General features: G+C 30.6%; 2 protein-coding genes across 3 annotated transcripts in view; one reads left to right on the top strand and one right to left on the bottom strand.

Annotated features, from left to right (window-relative positions):
* The first annotated feature begins 2,739 nt into the window (after positions 1–2,739).
* On the top strand, positions 2,740–5,205 carry LOC119599543 (E3 ubiquitin-protein ligase RNF25). The gene is made up of 4 exons (XM_037949327.1): positions 2,740–2,881; positions 2,952–3,023; positions 3,092–3,944; positions 4,053–5,205. Exons 1-4 carry the CDS (start codon positions 2,874–2,876, stop codon positions 4,413–4,415), a joined length of 1,296 nt encoding a protein of 431 aa, XP_037805255.1. The 5' UTR covers positions 2,740–2,873; the 3' UTR covers positions 4,416–5,205.
* A 2,425-nt stretch (positions 5,206–7,630) lies between these two features.
* Positions 7,631–17,416, bottom strand: part of LOC119599540 (dnaJ homolog subfamily B member 6) — a 36,227-nt gene continuing 26,441 nt past the window's right edge. The window contains exons 2-7 of one of the 2 annotated variants that reach the window (XM_037949323.1): positions 12,876–13,175; positions 12,701–12,810; positions 12,239–12,490; positions 8,550–8,750; positions 8,173–8,473; positions 7,631–8,100 (exon numbers count right to left, since the gene is read on the bottom strand). In XM_037949323.1, coding sequence (XP_037805251.1) covers positions 7,995–8,100; positions 8,173–8,473; positions 8,550–8,750; positions 12,239–12,490; positions 12,701–12,810; positions 12,876–12,940 — 1,035 coding nt within the window. In that variant the 5' untranslated portion in view covers positions 12,941–13,175 and the 3' untranslated portion in view covers positions 7,631–7,994. The remainder of the gene's footprint in view (positions 8,101–8,172; positions 8,474–8,549; positions 8,751–12,238; positions 12,491–12,700; positions 12,811–12,875; positions 13,176–17,416) is intronic. The other variant, XM_037949324.1, reaches the window with a different exon arrangement.

Below are 17,416 nucleotides of genomic sequence, written 5' to 3'. Positions count from 1 at the left end.
TCTATAAACATCAGGGTGATATTACTCATCAAATTTACTGATAGGACCTTATATGAGAGGTAGGGTGAATCATTGACCGTTTTTATAAAATTTTTCATAATTTTTTTAGACCAATTTTGGTTCATACACTTTCCGGTAGGAAGATTTACGTTCCTATAAAAGTTTCTTAGCTTTTGGCGAGTAAGAAACTTACTTATCTCAAATTTCATCTCTACACTCGTACTTGTAAGCCAGTAATGAGCGTTAAAGTATTTATCTGGATGGGACCTTATGTAGGGGTAGGGTCAATTATGGACCGAAACACATAAAACTTGGTAGAGAGATTTTGACTCGCATGAAACATATGTGTATCGAATTTCATCGCTATACTCGTATTTTTAAGCCAGTAATGAGCGTTAAAGTCATTTTTTTTAACGGGACCTTATATGGGGGTAGGGTCAATTATGAACCGACCCACATAAAATTTGGTAGAGAGGTTTTGGCTCGTCAGGGATTTACGAATATCAAATTTCATTGCTATACTAAATAGGCATAGATACTATCGGATATATAAAAATAACAAGTACGAAATTATAGGCGGGCGAGGCCGACCATATAACCCCAGTTATGAGAGTAAAATGTAATTTAGTTTTCATTATAAAAGTATACCTCGCCTCCGATATATTCTAGCACTTTATTGTTAAAAAACTATTTTTCTGAAATATGCTTGGGGAAGGACGCCATCATATGAGTCGATCCTCATAAAATTTGGAGGGCGAATTTACGGTTACATAAAATGTTTTATGCTGAATTTCATTGCGACAGTTCTCTTTTTAAGCGAATTGTGGACACTAATTCTTTTTTAAAGCTGTGTTTTGTATGGGGGCTCGGATCAAAAGCCCGATCATTTCAAATTTCATCAGCGTATTTTAGGACAGTATAAAACAAAAGCACTACTCCGGAGAAACCCAATATACCATCCCTACTAAGGGTATAAAAAGGGCAATAAATAGGCATTGATACTATCGGATATCTATAATGGAAGTCAACCTGTCAATAAGATGGCGAGAAGATAATTCCCTTGGTTAGTGAACACGGGATATAAGGTGGAGGAGATATAGGTGCAGTACAGGTGCTCTATGTAGCCTCGTATGGATCCCCATTACACATACTATTTAAATATTATTTGGAAACCATTGTAAATTTGGATATCATGGGTATTATTTCAGGTTTTTATTCTACTATTCAGTGCCTGGGATGGAAAGATTTTTATTCTAAGTATGTACTTTGAATTAATTTGTTTTTCTTTTCACAAAATGCTTATTGGAAACTAAACACCTACTAAGAGTATTCATATTGCAATATGAAATAAAACATTTTATTTTTGTCGGTAAATTATTAAGATTTTTTGAATTTTTTTTATATTTTTCGGGATTTAGAAATCCCGAAAATCCCGGGATCCCGATATCGGGATTCCGGGATTTATTTAAAAATCCCGAATCCCGGGATTTCTAAAAACCAGTCCCGATTGGCATCCCTAGTACAAATATAAAAAAAATATTGTTTATCCATGTTTTTTCGTTGGTCTTCGCGGACCCCCTAGGATTTTGCTACGGACCACTAGGAGTCCGCGGACCCCCATTTTGGAACCGTTTCTCTAAAAGCTGCGAGAAGGCAAGCACTTTTGACTGGCATAACTCAATTGAAATTATTTTACAATGCTAATGGATTTGCTGGCTGCCATGTTACCGCCGACAGCTATTGAAAATAAATTGACTTTTGTCATCTCGTGGTCCATTATAAGATACCGTTTCCCAAAATGTGTGTCCTTGACCAATATTTGGTGATCTGGATCAAATAATAAAAACGAACTTTTTTAAAGTTTTTCCTATTTTATTTATGTTTCACGTAGAGGTATGATAATTAATTTTGATATCATGTGAATGGTCTTTGAGAGGCGCTTTTAATTACGTATTAAAAATTAAAGTTAAAAAAAAAACAAATTAAAATGTTATTTAGATTATTCAAAATTTTATTATATAGATTACACTATGCGGCAAAAATAAAGGATTTGTTTTTAATTTTTAAGAATTAATCAATTTTTAAATTGTTTTTTTTTTAATTTTTTTTTGTTCCATCCCTGCATAATTTCTCACACAACTTTTGTGCTTGCTCTATTTCATTGTTATAAATCAAAGTATATTAATAAAGTAGCATCACTTGAACAGCTGACTATTTTTTTAAACTAGATAAATGAAGCAAGTTGTCAAAGTTTGTTTTGAAAATTGTTAACATTGTTTACGTCGCCATTTTTAAATTGTGTTTTGCTATTTGTTAAAATTTGTGAAAAGTTGAAAAAGTGAATTAAAAGTGGTTTTAAAGTAGTTTAAAAGTGTAATAAATTGTATAATATATAATCATATAATTAAATTGTTAATATTTTTAACTTAAAAGTAATATTTTTTATTTATGTTTTGTTCACATTGTTGTTCAAGGAAATTTTATTTTGACACAATCTTAAATTATTCCAAAAACAAAATATATGTGGTTGTTGTAGATGTTGTTGTACAACAAGAGATGTCGCTACTTTATTAATATACTTTGTTATAAATTATATACAAAGTCCCACTTTTTTATCTCTCGGATACCGTTTTTATTTAAAATCTTTGAAAATTTTAAAATTAAGCGTATATGAGAACTTAGCCGGCTTAAGGTCGATTTTAAGCCGCCGCCGATATTTTTAGTGTCAACCGCCGCCGCCGTTAATATTTGTCGGCGCAGGGCTCTGGGAAGGAGTAGTTTAAAATCGATTTTTTGATGCAACTCGAAAGTGAAGAAAGAAAAAATCATTAAATTTGCAAAATTTAAAAAAATCTACATTTAAGAAACCTAAAATGGATGCGTAAGTAGTTAAGAAAGCATTAAGTATTGCAAAAACAATTGATTTCAATTGAAATTTCTTTGGCAAACAGATTATTGGATGAAGTGGAGTCCTTAGAAGCAATTTTAATGGACGATGTGCTTATAGAACGAAATTCAGAAAGGTAAAAAATAGATTATTTCGGTAAAAAACATCATCAGCAAATTAAATTGAATAAAATTGTGCTTTCAGTATTCCGCAGTTAATTGAAACCACGATTTTTCCGGTGGTTGGCGAGGACACAGATCAGCAATATGTCTGCGTTACTTTGCAGGTAATACCTACCCCTGGCTATCCAGAAGTTAGTCCTGAATATAAGTTAGTGCGTCCACGTGGATTGGACGATACACGTCTGACGGATATAAAAACTGCTATAGAAAGTAAACTCAATGAATCGATTGGATTCCCCGTGGTATTTGATTTGATTGAAGTCGTCCGTGAGCACTTGACAGGCAGCAATTTACCCAGTGGTCAGTGTGTGGTGTGTTTGTATGGTTTTTGTGATGGCGATGAATTTACACGCACTGAATGCTTCCACTATTTGCATAGTTATTGTCTAGCACGCCACTTGAATGCAATGCGTCGCAACTACCAGGATGAATATAATAAATTGCCGGCTTGGCAACAGAAAACCGCCAAACCATTTCAAGCCCATTGTCCAGTGTGTCGTGAGAATATTAAGGATGAAACTGATAGTTTACGCTGTGCCATGCCACCCTCTGATTTGCAAAATGCTCCAGATTTTAAACCAACTCCCGAATTGAGAGAATTACAACAACGAATGACTTCATTGTTTATACATCAGAAAAGTCGTGGCGCTATAATAGATTCTGAAGCTGAAGTGGGTGCCGTATTGTCTATTGAAACGGAAGAGGAAATTCGTCGTCGACTGCATCGTAAACAGCAGGAAGAAACAACAGCTGCTGAAACTCCCGAGAGTGGTGGTAATAATTTTTCTTCTAATTTTGCTGAATTTAGCGGCGGCAGTAGCAGTGGTTCTGCTACACCTGATGCTGGATCTGTAGCTGAACAGCAAGTACAGAAGGTATGGATGTTAATTTTTGTGTTTTTTTTTTATTAATATCATTGTATTTATATAATTTCTTTACATTTTGTTGGAACATTATAAAAATATTAACGTTTATTTCTTTAGGACTCGAATGGTTCAATTATGAAAACTAATTTTGCGCCAGTTGTTCAAAATATACAACGCGAAGATCCAACTAATAATAATTATCATCATCATAGCGGCGGAGGTGGTGGTAGACGTCATCATTTCCGTGGCGGACGTCGTCATCATCATCATCACCACAATCAGCATCAGTCTGAACGTGATCGGGAGCGATTTCAACACAATCACATTCCCTCGGCTACATCGGCCTCCGCTTCGTCATCGTCATCTGCAGCTGGAGCTGCAGCAAATACATCATCTAGTCATTCCAGTGGTTCGCAGTCTATGCAAACAAATCAAAAACAAGCAAAGGCCCATGCAGCCGGTCATGGTCATAACAGGTGACGATGGCCTCTCTACAAATATATAAAATGCAATACTGAGGCTTTACACAAGATATTGCTATTGCTGCCATTGTTGCTACCCTCCTCTCTATAACCAATACAACTATGTTTCTAACAAATTACTTATTCTTAATTTTCCTTTCTTTTCTTATATTTTTCTGTTTTTATTTACACTCTTTGCCTCATTATGAATTAAATGACAATATATAGATTTTTTTACTTTGTTGTTAATGTATTTATTAAAATTATTTAATAATCAAAAATATTTATTTAATTTTTAATATTTTTAAAAATTTATATTTTATTTTAGTTTTTGTTTTTTTATGTATATGTAGAAAACTAATTTAATTTTAAGTAAAAAATCGCACACACCGTAATAAGACTCATTATTGAAATACACTCTACTATTAAATACAACAATTTAAAAACTATATCCTAAGGATTCTTCGTGTCCTTAGAGTGGTAAAGTTCTTTGTTTTGAATTTTTATATTATTTAGAAATGAAATATTTAGCAATAATTATTTGTTTAACTATGTACTAATATGTATATGAATATGTACGCTATAGTTTTAAATTATTTTTTATGTTTAATTTATCACTTACTTAGTATCCTTTGTTGTTTTTATTTTTGTAACTTTTTTTTCTAAAAATATCAAAAAGGTAGTCAGCACTTGAAAAGTGTAGCATCATCTTGTTGTCTTCGAATTTGCTAAACACAACAAAACTAAATGATATTAAGTAACACAACAAAAACATTAAACTTAAAAAAAAAATAAAGTAAAAATTATTTAAAAAAAGCAACAAACATATGGACTTGATTTGTATACAGGTGTTGGAAACTGTTTTGTGCTTCACATTCTTTATTGCTTTTTCTAAAACTGAATTTGAAATTTATCCCTAAAGTAGCTGATAATTACGTACGATTGATATTGATGCCATGCCTGTCATCCAAAGTAGAGTAGTTTTGCACAATCCAGTATTCCTAGTCATTTTAAATTATACCTTATTAATTAATAATTATGAATTATGAATGTATCGAATGAATTAATGAATGTTTGCATTCAAATACTTATAATTAAAATATGTAATTGATATGTATGTGCATGTAGTGACATAAAAATAAAATATTTGAACATTTCAATCAATTTAAATAAAAGTTATTTCCCTAATTAATTACTAAATCAATGAATGTAGTACATCTAAATTATTGTGTCAAAATAATAAATACTTAAATACATGAATTAACAAACATTTTAATGTGGTTTTAATTGAATAAACAATTTTATTTAAGGACGATACACAAAATCGTTAAACATTGAAATAAAATGCTTCTATCTACCGTAACTGAATGCGGAAACGTTATCGTAATGTAGAATAGGAGTGATTACTTTGAAATCAAATTTGAATTTCAAAAGTAAGAAATTTCTTAATTTTTATACAGTAGTATTATTGCCAATTTTAATTTGATGGATCGATATCTTGGCGTCATAAACTAACACCCCAAAACAAAACTGAAATAACTCCTCAACTTTGGGGATTTGTTTCATTGTGAAATAACTCCACAATTTAAAAATGAATAAAAGTCCCAACGATACGAAATTACTGCCTAAATTAATATGAAATAACGGCCCATTTTTAGAAATGTATTTCATATAAATCATGTTACAAATTTTAACAACAAATTATGGAACAACTCGGTTTTAGAAAATAATATTAATAATAACCATCAGTATTTGGTTGGGGATACGAGGCAGAAAGAATAGTTGCCGTTAAAACATTGATCTGGGAATTACAAAAATGTACGAGATCAGAAAAATCTAAAATGAAATTGACGTAAATAAAAACACAATATTTGTATCATCACAATTTAATATGAGACAAACCTGCGATTAGTTAGTGTTCTAGTTTGTTAGACCGGAGGTCGTGGGTAACTAATACTTATAAACTAATAAGCTAACTAACTTGATAGCTAACTAACTTAGTTACTAATATCTATCTATCTATCTATCTTTTTTTTTTGGACGTAGAGGTAGCATGCTACCATCTAGTGGCCCTACGACATCCCAAATCCACCCCGGGACTGCGCCAGCATTCCATCAGGGTGGGTGGTTTTTTGTTGTTCATGTTTTGTTTTATTTCGCTCCTACATCCTCCTACCGTGGGAGGTTCGGAACTAAAGAACATATTTCCTTCAGTACTGTGTTTATATAATCTTCGCAATATTTCCAGTATTCCTTTGATTTCAGCATATATTTAATGATGTTTCGTGCTGTTATTGATTCTCCTACTCTATTGTTTAAAAGTAGTCCTTTTTGATTCCATCTATCTATCTATCTATCTATCCACATATCTATCTATCCACATATCTATCTATCTATCTATCTATCTATCTATCTATCTATCTATCTATCTATCTGTCTGTCTGTCTGTCTGTCTGTCTGTCTGTCTGTCTGTCTGTCTGTCTATCTATCTATCCATCTATCTACAGTTTTACTATAAATTCCTATTTAATAAAGTAATAATAATACCAGACTTGCTTAGTTTATTTTTAAATGATTTTTTATTTATTTATGTGTTTGTTGTATTTTATTTTTTATAAGATTTTTTATTTATTAATTTCAAAGTTTTTTTTTTTTGTTTTTCATACATGTTTTTTAAGGTTTTTATAAATTCAATAAATTAATTTGTAAGTAAAATTAAAGTATGTAGTACATTTATTAATTAATTACTTTAAAATTAATTCCTTTTTTTATTTTGTTTTTATTAATTGGCATTTCTTGAATTCTTTCATAATGAATAGAACTTTGTTTAATTTTTTTTATATTTTAGATTTTTATATTATTTTAATGCTATTATTTGTTTATGTATATGGTAAATTATTTAAGCAAACAAATTATAATATAAACTAGAGAACATCTTAGATTTGTAATAATTATAAACTAAACTTAAGCATACATATTAAAATGAACAAATTAAAAGAAAGAAAAACCCAAAAATTAATTGTAAAAACATTAAACATTTTGCATATAATTCAAATTTTTCTTAAATGTTTTTCTTCCTTTTGTTTTTCTTATTTTGATTCTATTTAATTTAACTTCACTTTTTCTCAATCTTCGGCAACTCATTCATAATAATAACGATTCATACCAGGCAGCAAGCAAGCAGTACAATGTTATATCTAAATATACAAATTTTCATTAATATAAAAGAGATTATTTTTCTTTTTTTTGAATTTTATTAGAACAAAGGAATTATATTCATAGTTTTAACGAAATCTCTTTGCTGTATTTCTGTGTTTTTTTTTTTTAATTTTTGTATAAATTTAAACTAAATACTAAGACAATTAATTAATTTTAAAGTTTAAGCAAAATATAATAATAAAAATAAAATGGAAATAAAAATTAAAAAATTTTGTGTGCTTAATTGAGGAGTTTTGTTGTAGCAGTTAATATTTTTTTCAAAATTTGTTTTCCTTTATTTTGCTAAAACGTGTAAAGAGGAGAACATCTTGGTCTTCAGTTTGTATCTAGTAGAAATGACTTTTTTGTTTTCTTATTTGATTTTTTTATATTTTGTATTTTAATTGGTAATTGAAGAGAGTTTTTGGGCAACTCCATTCACAGTCTTTGATTTCAGGACATCATTTTCATATGAAAATACCGTTTCTTTGCCATTTTCATAGACTCTAAAAAGGGGATATAACATATAAATGGAAATTTTAGTTTTAGTTCAAAATATTTCATTTAGGTTTTTATACCTCTTTGTCATTAATTTTTTGCCATTAACAAATGTTGTCGATGTTGAAGTACGTTTAACAGCTCCATTTGTGCCTGCACCATTGGTGCGTCCACTACCATTCGACATACTGCTGTAGGATGAGAATGAGGTAAAACCATTGCTGGGCATTAAAAAGTCCATCATAGAATAATTGAGCATGGGGGAAGCAAAGGGTGAAGTCAATTTTGCATTAGCTCCAGGATGATGATGATGATGGCTTCGACTGCCTGAAGAAGAACCATTTGCACGCCGGCTACCTTGCTGTGAACTGTAGTGGACTTCTGTAATTGTAAGCAATACAAATTGTGATTTAAATTTTATCTTTATAAAAAATTGTCTAAATAGTTTTTTGTTTACCTCTAAATAAATCAGCAAACGGTGAGTTTCCACCGAAAAATTCACGAAAAACTTCTTCTGGCGGCCGGAACACGAATGGAAAACCACCCATTATGTCGAAATCATCGAAATCATGTGTATGATGTCGAGATGAACGATGGTGTCCACGATCTCCCAATAAACCTTCTTTGCCATATTGATCATATACACGACGTTTTTTCTCTGTAATATTAGTAAAAACAAAATTTTAACAAACATTTTTTTTCAATTATGTGATATTTTTATTAATTTTTTAGTTTTAAACAAAAACTCAACGAAATTATACAAAATGTATAAAGGATTAATTTGTAGTTAATTTATTAACAATAGTTTAGACATTTTCTTTTAATGAATAATCTATGTAAAACTATATTAAGGTTGTGTGTGCATTACAATCGTTTCAAATTGTGCATAAATCTTCTTTTTATATACCGATTTACAAATTTTCAATGTCTTTAATATGTTTTCAGTTTCTAAGTAGAGAGGCTATCACGAAATTGATTAAAACCAATATATCCGGCAGGATAAAAATAAACTTTCCGGTTTAATGTGAAACAAATAAGTATGATGAATTGTATTTCTTTGTATGCATTCCGTTTGGTGGATTAGGGGAGCTTAAATTGAGACTTTTGATACCAACCGTCGATGCGAGCTGTAAGATACATTTTATGAATGCCCAATAGGGGTACACCTCTAGTATTTGCTATCTATCCACTTTTTAAACTTTGCTCGTGGAGTTAGATTCTCTGAAACATTAACTATTGCCTATATGGATGACGTGGCGGTGGATCCCTGTCATCTGAAAACAATTTCACAAAGACTCGAAGATGCGCATTAAGTTGATGGAGTCAAAAAGAGCAACTGAAATTGTAGTATTCTCTAGGAAATACAAAATCCACACGTCTTCGATTGAACGGCGAGAAATTATAATTTACGAACAAATATTTAAACTTGAAATTGTATGACTTAACCGCCTTATATCTATAAACTATCGGAGGAAGATGGGGTTTAAAACCAAATCTTGTTAAATTGATTTTTAAACCCCCGTTCCTATGGGGTTAATTTTTGGTGGATAACATTAAAAAACATTGAAAGACGATCTATTCACTTTGTTTTACTGGTTTCCAACAGCCTTGTTGGACTGACCATAGCCCTGGCCATGACGTTATAGGTCCTACAGATCATACAAATATTACAAAATCTACTTCCATCTTGGTTTTCAAAATATCGTATAATACGAGATTTGAAAGAAAGCATCTTCCCACATAACATCTCTGTATTTACGGATGACCTTAAAATAGGAAAGCAAGTAGGGTAACCTTCAGAATTCGACATGAATACCACAAAAAGAGCAGGTAAATTGATTATGGTATTATAGAATATTGAAAAGAAATAAAATCTCTGACTGGCATCTCTCTTACACCTCATCAAAATTGGTGCAGGAATACCATACATACTAATATGGGAACGGGGATACGAGGACTCTATTGGTCACTGTATTGCTAATAAACTGGCAAAACAGACGCCTTTTTCCAACGAAATTGAATTAAGAAATATCTCTTAAAGTGGATATAGAATTAAAGGCATATCTTCTGAAAATTATTTGTTCTCAACTAAGCAACATGATTGCTTAGTTATTACAGCACACTGTAAGTTTGACATTCATGCTAGAAGACTTGGTTTATCCCATAATCACTTCTGTTGAAGTTATCATGATAAGTTTAAGAAATTGATCTAAGTTATTCGGGCAACTTTTCAGCGTCAGTTCTCTCTAACCTTAGGATAAACCTTACAGATGTCTTCATAAGGCATAGCAATTGGCTTGGAAATAGTAACTACTGATTGCATGAGTCTCTGGCTGCAATATCTTTCCCTACTTCTTCTAATTGCATGATACTGCTCACACTGCATATTTCAAGACTCTACTCAGCTAATCTATATCTGCTCCTCTCTGCTTATAGCTCTTTTTTTATAAAACATGTACATTGCAAATTTGAAATATTAATCCTTTTCTCTATGTTTGAGTACCAGATACATGAAAGAGAATAAACTTCAAATTGGATTCTTTAAGAGCGGGTTTTTGCGATGGTAATCAAATGCCAATTAATAATCAGATTAGTTAATCTAAAAATAAATTTAATCTTATGTTAATCCCCTTTGATGTTTTTGAGTACATGATTAAACTTCGCAGTGTTGCCTTACAAAACAACAGAAAACTTCACTGTTTGTTATCAAAACAATGCATATTTTATAAAAAGAAGAAGACAATTGTAAATTTAATATGAAAATTAATGAAAACTTAAATTAAAAACAAAAAAATGTATTTTGAAGTGTCCATAATTTATACTAATCAATAAATAGAACATTTTAATGTTTATATTTATAAAAATTTTATTAATTTTTTTGCATCAGCTGTTTACACTTTTGCATTTCGTGCTTAAGATTAAACCACCTCCATTGGGCGCTTAAACTTGAAAGCAAAATTAACTAATTGAGTACTCAAAAACATCTTTCGAGGATTAATTTTAATTTAATCGCTAATCTTTTACCTAAAGATTGGTCCTAAGTAAAATGAAAACTGTCTCTGTGCTTTTAAACAGTTTATTTGATTTGAAAGATGAAATCAATCAAAAATGTCGGCAGAAAACCTATATTTTTGCCAATTTTTTCCGATATATCTCGAATAGATTTACATAGATGGGATTCTACCCGGTATTTATCCGGTAGTTGGGAAAATTGTGGATAAAAACCTTTTTTAATGCTTTTTTGAGGTACATATTTATTAATATAATTTCAAAAATTGAAAAATTTGGTGTCCTAAAGACCCAAACCTTGGACTAAGCTAACATTCATAAGTTTGAAAACCAAAGAAATCTATTTCTTAATTGCTAAATTATGACCAAAAACAACGAAAACATTGTTAATGGGTTTTTGATAATACCCAGGAATAAAATTTATTGTTAGTCAGTTCCCGAGACTGAAAAACTTGCTGAATTAGAAACTCTAGATACGATTTAAGAGCTTAAAATTATCTCGTTATAGGAAATTCTATTTTAATAGACATGTGGTTAATCTAAAAAGTTTAAACAATTTAAATTAACTAAACAAACTGAAACAAATTAATTTTTTCTTAACAACAGTAGCAAGTATGCAAAGGGGTAAGTGAGAAGGCAAAATTAGTATTTAACAAATGTTCTGATAAAAATGCAATTTTCCAACAAGCAACACAGGCTAACAAGGAAAACAGCAAATCGAACAAGAATTCTTTTATTTTGTGGAAAAATGTTTGTGTTAGTTTTCGAACGTTTAATAATGAGTTAGAGAATTGTTAAAAATTATTTAGAAAAAAAAAACAACAACAACAAACAGTAATAGTAATAAATTTACAACGCGCATTAAACAGTAGCAAGCAGGCTGATGGTCAGGCAGCAGCACAAAAACTGTACAATGTACAGGGAGCAGCTTGCTGGCAGCAACCAGCATCCATTGTTTCTGAATGGTTTTTGATTTTAATTCTGTTATTACAATACAAGTGCAATTTTTCTTTTTGGTTTTAGTAACAACAAATTATTGGAATGTTTTTTTCTCAACAATGCAAAAATAACGTAGAACGCTTGTGTTTTTTTATTTTGTATTATTTTGTTTATTTTATTTAGAAATGTTTCCTTTACCAAACAGTTTGTGGAATGGTGTAGATTCGAAGAGATTTCTAAAGGTGAATGTTTGATAGCGATTGCCACGCTTTGATGAACCATAACTGGGTATATAATCATCGTAGTCTTTGGCACCTGTGGTACGATAGCGATAACCACTACCATAACCATTTGTGCCACCATAACCATTAGTCGACGAGTAAGATGATGAATTACTGTAGCTGCTTTTATGTAAAGTCGAGCGAGAATCGTATATTTTTCGTTTGCGTTCTAGTCACACAAACATACAGACAGACAGACGATAATTTAATTGATACAGTTTCATTTAGTTTATTTTTTTTATAGTTTAAATAACATAAAATATTTAGAAAAGAAAATAATTTAAATTGTATTTACAAAATAGTTATAGTAAGAAAGTGTGTATATAAACAAAGAGATTTATAATTTGGTATATTTGTTTATATGGTTGATAAAACTTACCGTCTGATAACACTTCATAGGCTTCGGATAATTCACGAAAACGTTTGTTGGCCTCATCTAAATTATCTGGATTTTTATCCGGATGCCACTTTAATGCCAATTTTCTGTAACTAATTTGCAAGGATAAAAACATTAGCTTTATTATCTTTATTAATTTACTAAAGAAAAAACTTACGCTTTTTTAATTTCTCCTTCTGTGGCTTGACGTGGTACCTCTAGAACTTTGTAATAATCTACCATTTTGTTAGAATTTTGTTTTTAAGTATTTCAAATGGGAATTATAGGTTTGGTTGTTGTTAGAACTTAAGTACCAGTGGTGGAATTTCACACCAAAGTCCTTGTATTATTTATAGAGGTGTTTTACTTAAAAGTCAGTGTTTAAATTTCTTTCTTTGAGATGTTTTTTTTTGTTTTATTAATGAATTCCGCTCTTCCAAAGTGATTAATGAAGTTATAATACTAATGATGATGTTATCTGCAAAGAAATTTTTAAAAAATACATTAAAATTAGAAAGGAAAGCTAAAGCTATTAACGTTAAAAACTATATGAATAATACATAATAAAAATTTATAAAAAAAAATATTAATTTATTTATTATATTTTGCAAATTTTACAAGCAAATTACAAAATTTATTATGTTGGGGCGTGTTTTCAGGCTTTCAAATTTGAAGAAATATGTAAATAAAAAGAAGTAAACAATAAATAAGTGACCGACTTTTTGGGACTATATAGTAATACCATATTTTTTAAATGTACCAGAATTCTTAAGAAACAGTTATAACTTGAATATTAACGTTTAAATTGAAAATACTCTTCGAATGTTCTTTTAAACTTTCCTATTATGAATTTTTTTTTTTTTGAAAATTTAAGAGCCCCATATAATTTATATATATATTATAATATAACGACTTAAGATTCATCATTATTACCTAAATCACTAATACATATAAAGAATGTAGACTATACTATAGACTACACTATAGATTATACCATAGACTAGACTATAGACTACACTATATACTATACTATAAAATAGACTATAGACTAGACTATAGACTAAACTATAGACTAGACTATAGACTAGATAATAGACTAGACTATAGACTAGACTATAGACTAGACTATAGACTAGACTATAGACTAGACTATAGACTAGACTATAGACTAGACTTTAGACTAGACTATAGACTAGACTATAGACTAGACTTTAGACTAGACTATAGACTAGACTATAGACTAGACTAGACTATAGACTAGACTATAGACTAGACTATAGACTAGACTATAGACTAGACTATAGACTAGACTATAGACTAGACTATAGACTAGACTATAGACTAGACTATAGACTAGACTATAGACTAGACTATAGACTAGACTATAGACTAGACTATAGACTAGACTATAGACTAGACTATAGACTAGACTATAGACTAGACTATAGACTAGACTATAGACTAGACTATAGACTAGACTATAGACTAGACTATAGACTAGACTATAGACTAGACTTAGACAAGACTATAGACTAGACTATAGACTAGACTATAGACTAGACTATAGACTAGACTATAGACTAGACTATAGACTAGACTATAGATTAGACTATAGACTAGACTACAGATTAGACTATAGACTAGACTATAGACTAGACTATAGACTAGACTATAGACTAGACTATAGACTAGACTATAGACTAGACTATAGACTAGACTATAGACTAGACTATAGACTAGACTATAGACTAGACTATAGACTAGACTATAGACTAGACTATAGACTAGACTATAGACTAGACTATAGACTAGACCATAGACTAGACTATAGACTAGACTATAGACTAGACTAGACTAGACTATAGACTAGACTATAGACTAGACTATAGACTAGACTATAGACTAGACTATAGACTAGACTATAGACTAGACTATAGACTAGACTATAGACTAGACTATAGACTAGACTATAGACTAGACTATAGACTAGACTATAGACTAGACTATAGACTAGACTATAGACTAGACTATAGACTAGACTATAGACTAGACTATAGACTAGACTATAGACTAGACTATAGACTAGACTATAGACTAGACTATAGACTAGACTATAGACTAGACTATAGACTAGACTATAGACTAGACTATAGACTAGACTATAGACTAGACTATAGACTAGACTATAGACTAGACTATAGACTAGACTATAGACTAGACTATAGACTAGACTATAGACTAGACTATAGACTAGACTAGACTTAGACAAGACTAGACTAGACTAGACTATAGACTAGACTATAGACTAGACTATAGACTAGACTATAGACTAGACTATAGACTAGACTATAGACTAGACTATAGACTAGACTATAGACTAGACTATAGACTAGACTATAGACTAGACTATAGACTAGACTATAGACTAGACTATAGACTAGACTATAGACTAGACTATAGACTAGACTATAGACTAGACTATAGACTAGACTATAGACTAGAACTATAGACTAGACTATAGACTAGACTATAGACTAGACTATAGATTAGACTATAGACTAGACTATAGACTAGACTATAGATTAGACCTATAGACTAGACTATAGACTAGACTATAGACTAGACTATAGACTAGACTATAGACTAGACTATAGACTAGACTATAGACTAGACTATAGACTAGACTATAGACTAGACTATAGACTAGACTATAGACTAGACTATAGACTAGACTATAGACTAGACTATAGACTAGACTATAGACTAGACTATAGACTAGACTATAGACTAGACTATAGACTAGACTATAGACTAGACTATAGACTAGACTATAGACTAGACTATAGACTAGACTATAGACTAGACTATAGACTAGACTATAGACTAGACTATAGACTAGACTATAGACTAGACTATAGACTAGACTAGACTATAGACTAGACTATAGACTAGACTATAGACTAGACTATAGACTAGACTATAGACTAGACTATAGACTAGACTATAGACTAGACTAGACTAGACTATAGACTAGACTATAGACTAGACTATAGACTAGACTATAGACTAGACTATATACTAGACTATATACTAGACTATATACTAGACTATATACTAGACTATATACTAGACTACAGACTAGACTATAGACTAGACTATAAACTAGACTAGGCTATAAACTAGACTAGACTATATACTAGACTATAGACTAGAATATATACTAGACTATAGACTAGAATATGGACTAGACTATAGACTAGACTATAGACTACTTTAGACTAGACTATAAACAAGATTATAAGCAAGGCGATAGGCTACAATATATCGCTTATTTACTTCAAGATTGGCCAGTTTAGTAGTAAATGAGCGATATATTCTATAGCCTAGTATAATTTATACTCTATGGTCTAGAGACAACGGACTCAAACGATTTCCGAGTCGAGTTGCACCTTTTTTTACTTAGCTTATATGTACCGACTTATTTAAGTGATTTAAGTAAACAAATTTTTAATAATACTTTGAAAAGCATTAATGTTTATTAAACTAAATTGCATGTTGTACATTAATTACATTACATACCGTGGATGTAAAATTTTTCAAAACGTTTAATTCGTGTTCGAGCAGTTTTTCTGCTAAATTAATATATGTAAACAGTTTTAAGTACATATTTCTATTTTTTCAATGCTAACCACTAATTTAAATCATATTTTCCCAATAATTATGTTTCATGTCTGCTAATAAATCAGACCGGAAACAATACAAAGCATACAATCATACTAAATATAAAGTTGCAAATATGGGCCAACTCTCTTTAACAATCACAATAAATCATCACTTATCGAAAGAGAAATAAAAACATAAATGGAAAATAATAAAACAAAAGATAAAAGAAAAAAAAGAAACGGCAAAACTAATTAACCAATTTTAAAAAGAAAACCAAATTGCATACATTTATTATTGTTTATTATTTATAGCATTAGTTTTCTTAACCAACCTCGTAAATATGGATGAAAATGTCAAATCCGTCTGCAGTCATTTGTATGTCAAGTGACAGCCTGACAACTATAGTTGGACAGACAGATTAATGATACACATATGTAAACAATGAATTGGACAGAAATTAATGTTCCCATTAAAAATATGACAATTTATTTAAACGAAAAAAAAAAAAAAATTGGCCAAAAATAAAACAATTAAGACCACCAAGCTTTTTTAAAAAAAACAAACAAACCCAAAAAAAATCACGTTTTTTTTTTTGTCTGTTAAAAAAAATACACGCGGGCTCTTGAACTGTATCGCGCTATGGAAGAGATTCCAATGTGTGTATTTTTTGTGTATTCATATGAATGTAAAGTTTAGCATTTGACAGTTCGAGTTCAATGTCGGCCAACAACACCACAATGGCATCATACATGTTTGTATACATTGTATGCAAAAACAACACTCACACATGTGTTAACCACCCACTAACGGAGTCACTCAGGCAGTTACTCAGTTTGTTTGTCTGCCAGTGTGGCAGCAGTGTCCGAAAAAAAAGAGAGCGCAACAAATTTAGCAAATTAACAGGCGGAAGAATAATAAAAGAAACAATGAAAATCAATTAAGAAAATTTTGCGATAAAGTAATATGTACTCTACGTTCAGCATACAGAGATATTTACAAAGTCTCTAAGCTATATCAACTTTCTTATATGCTAGGGGGTTCCGACTCTAAATTCTC

Source organism: Lucilia sericata, unplaced genomic scaffold (genome assembly GCF_015586225.1).
Source record: "Lucilia sericata isolate MDLA Ls3-8-SP2 unplaced genomic scaffold, ASM1558622v1 Contig000080F_arrow, whole genome shotgun sequence".
NCBI classification, from domain to species: domain Eukaryota; kingdom Metazoa; phylum Arthropoda; class Insecta; order Diptera; family Calliphoridae; genus Lucilia; species Lucilia sericata.
The sequence above is the reverse complement of the archived record's forward strand: the minus strand, read 5'-3'. Positions and strand labels throughout refer to the sequence as shown.

Excerpts from the sequence above, each read along its gene's own strand:
- LOC119599543 (XM_037949327.1), top strand. Across the intron at positions 3,024-3,091 it reads ATAGAACGAAATTCAGAAAG|TATTCCGCAGTTAATTGAAA; the intron begins GTAAAAAATAGA and ends TTGTGCTTTCAG. Across the intron at positions 3,945-4,052 it reads CTGAACAGCAAGTACAGAAG|GACTCGAATGGTTCAATTAT; the intron begins GTATGGATGTTA and ends TTATTTCTTTAG.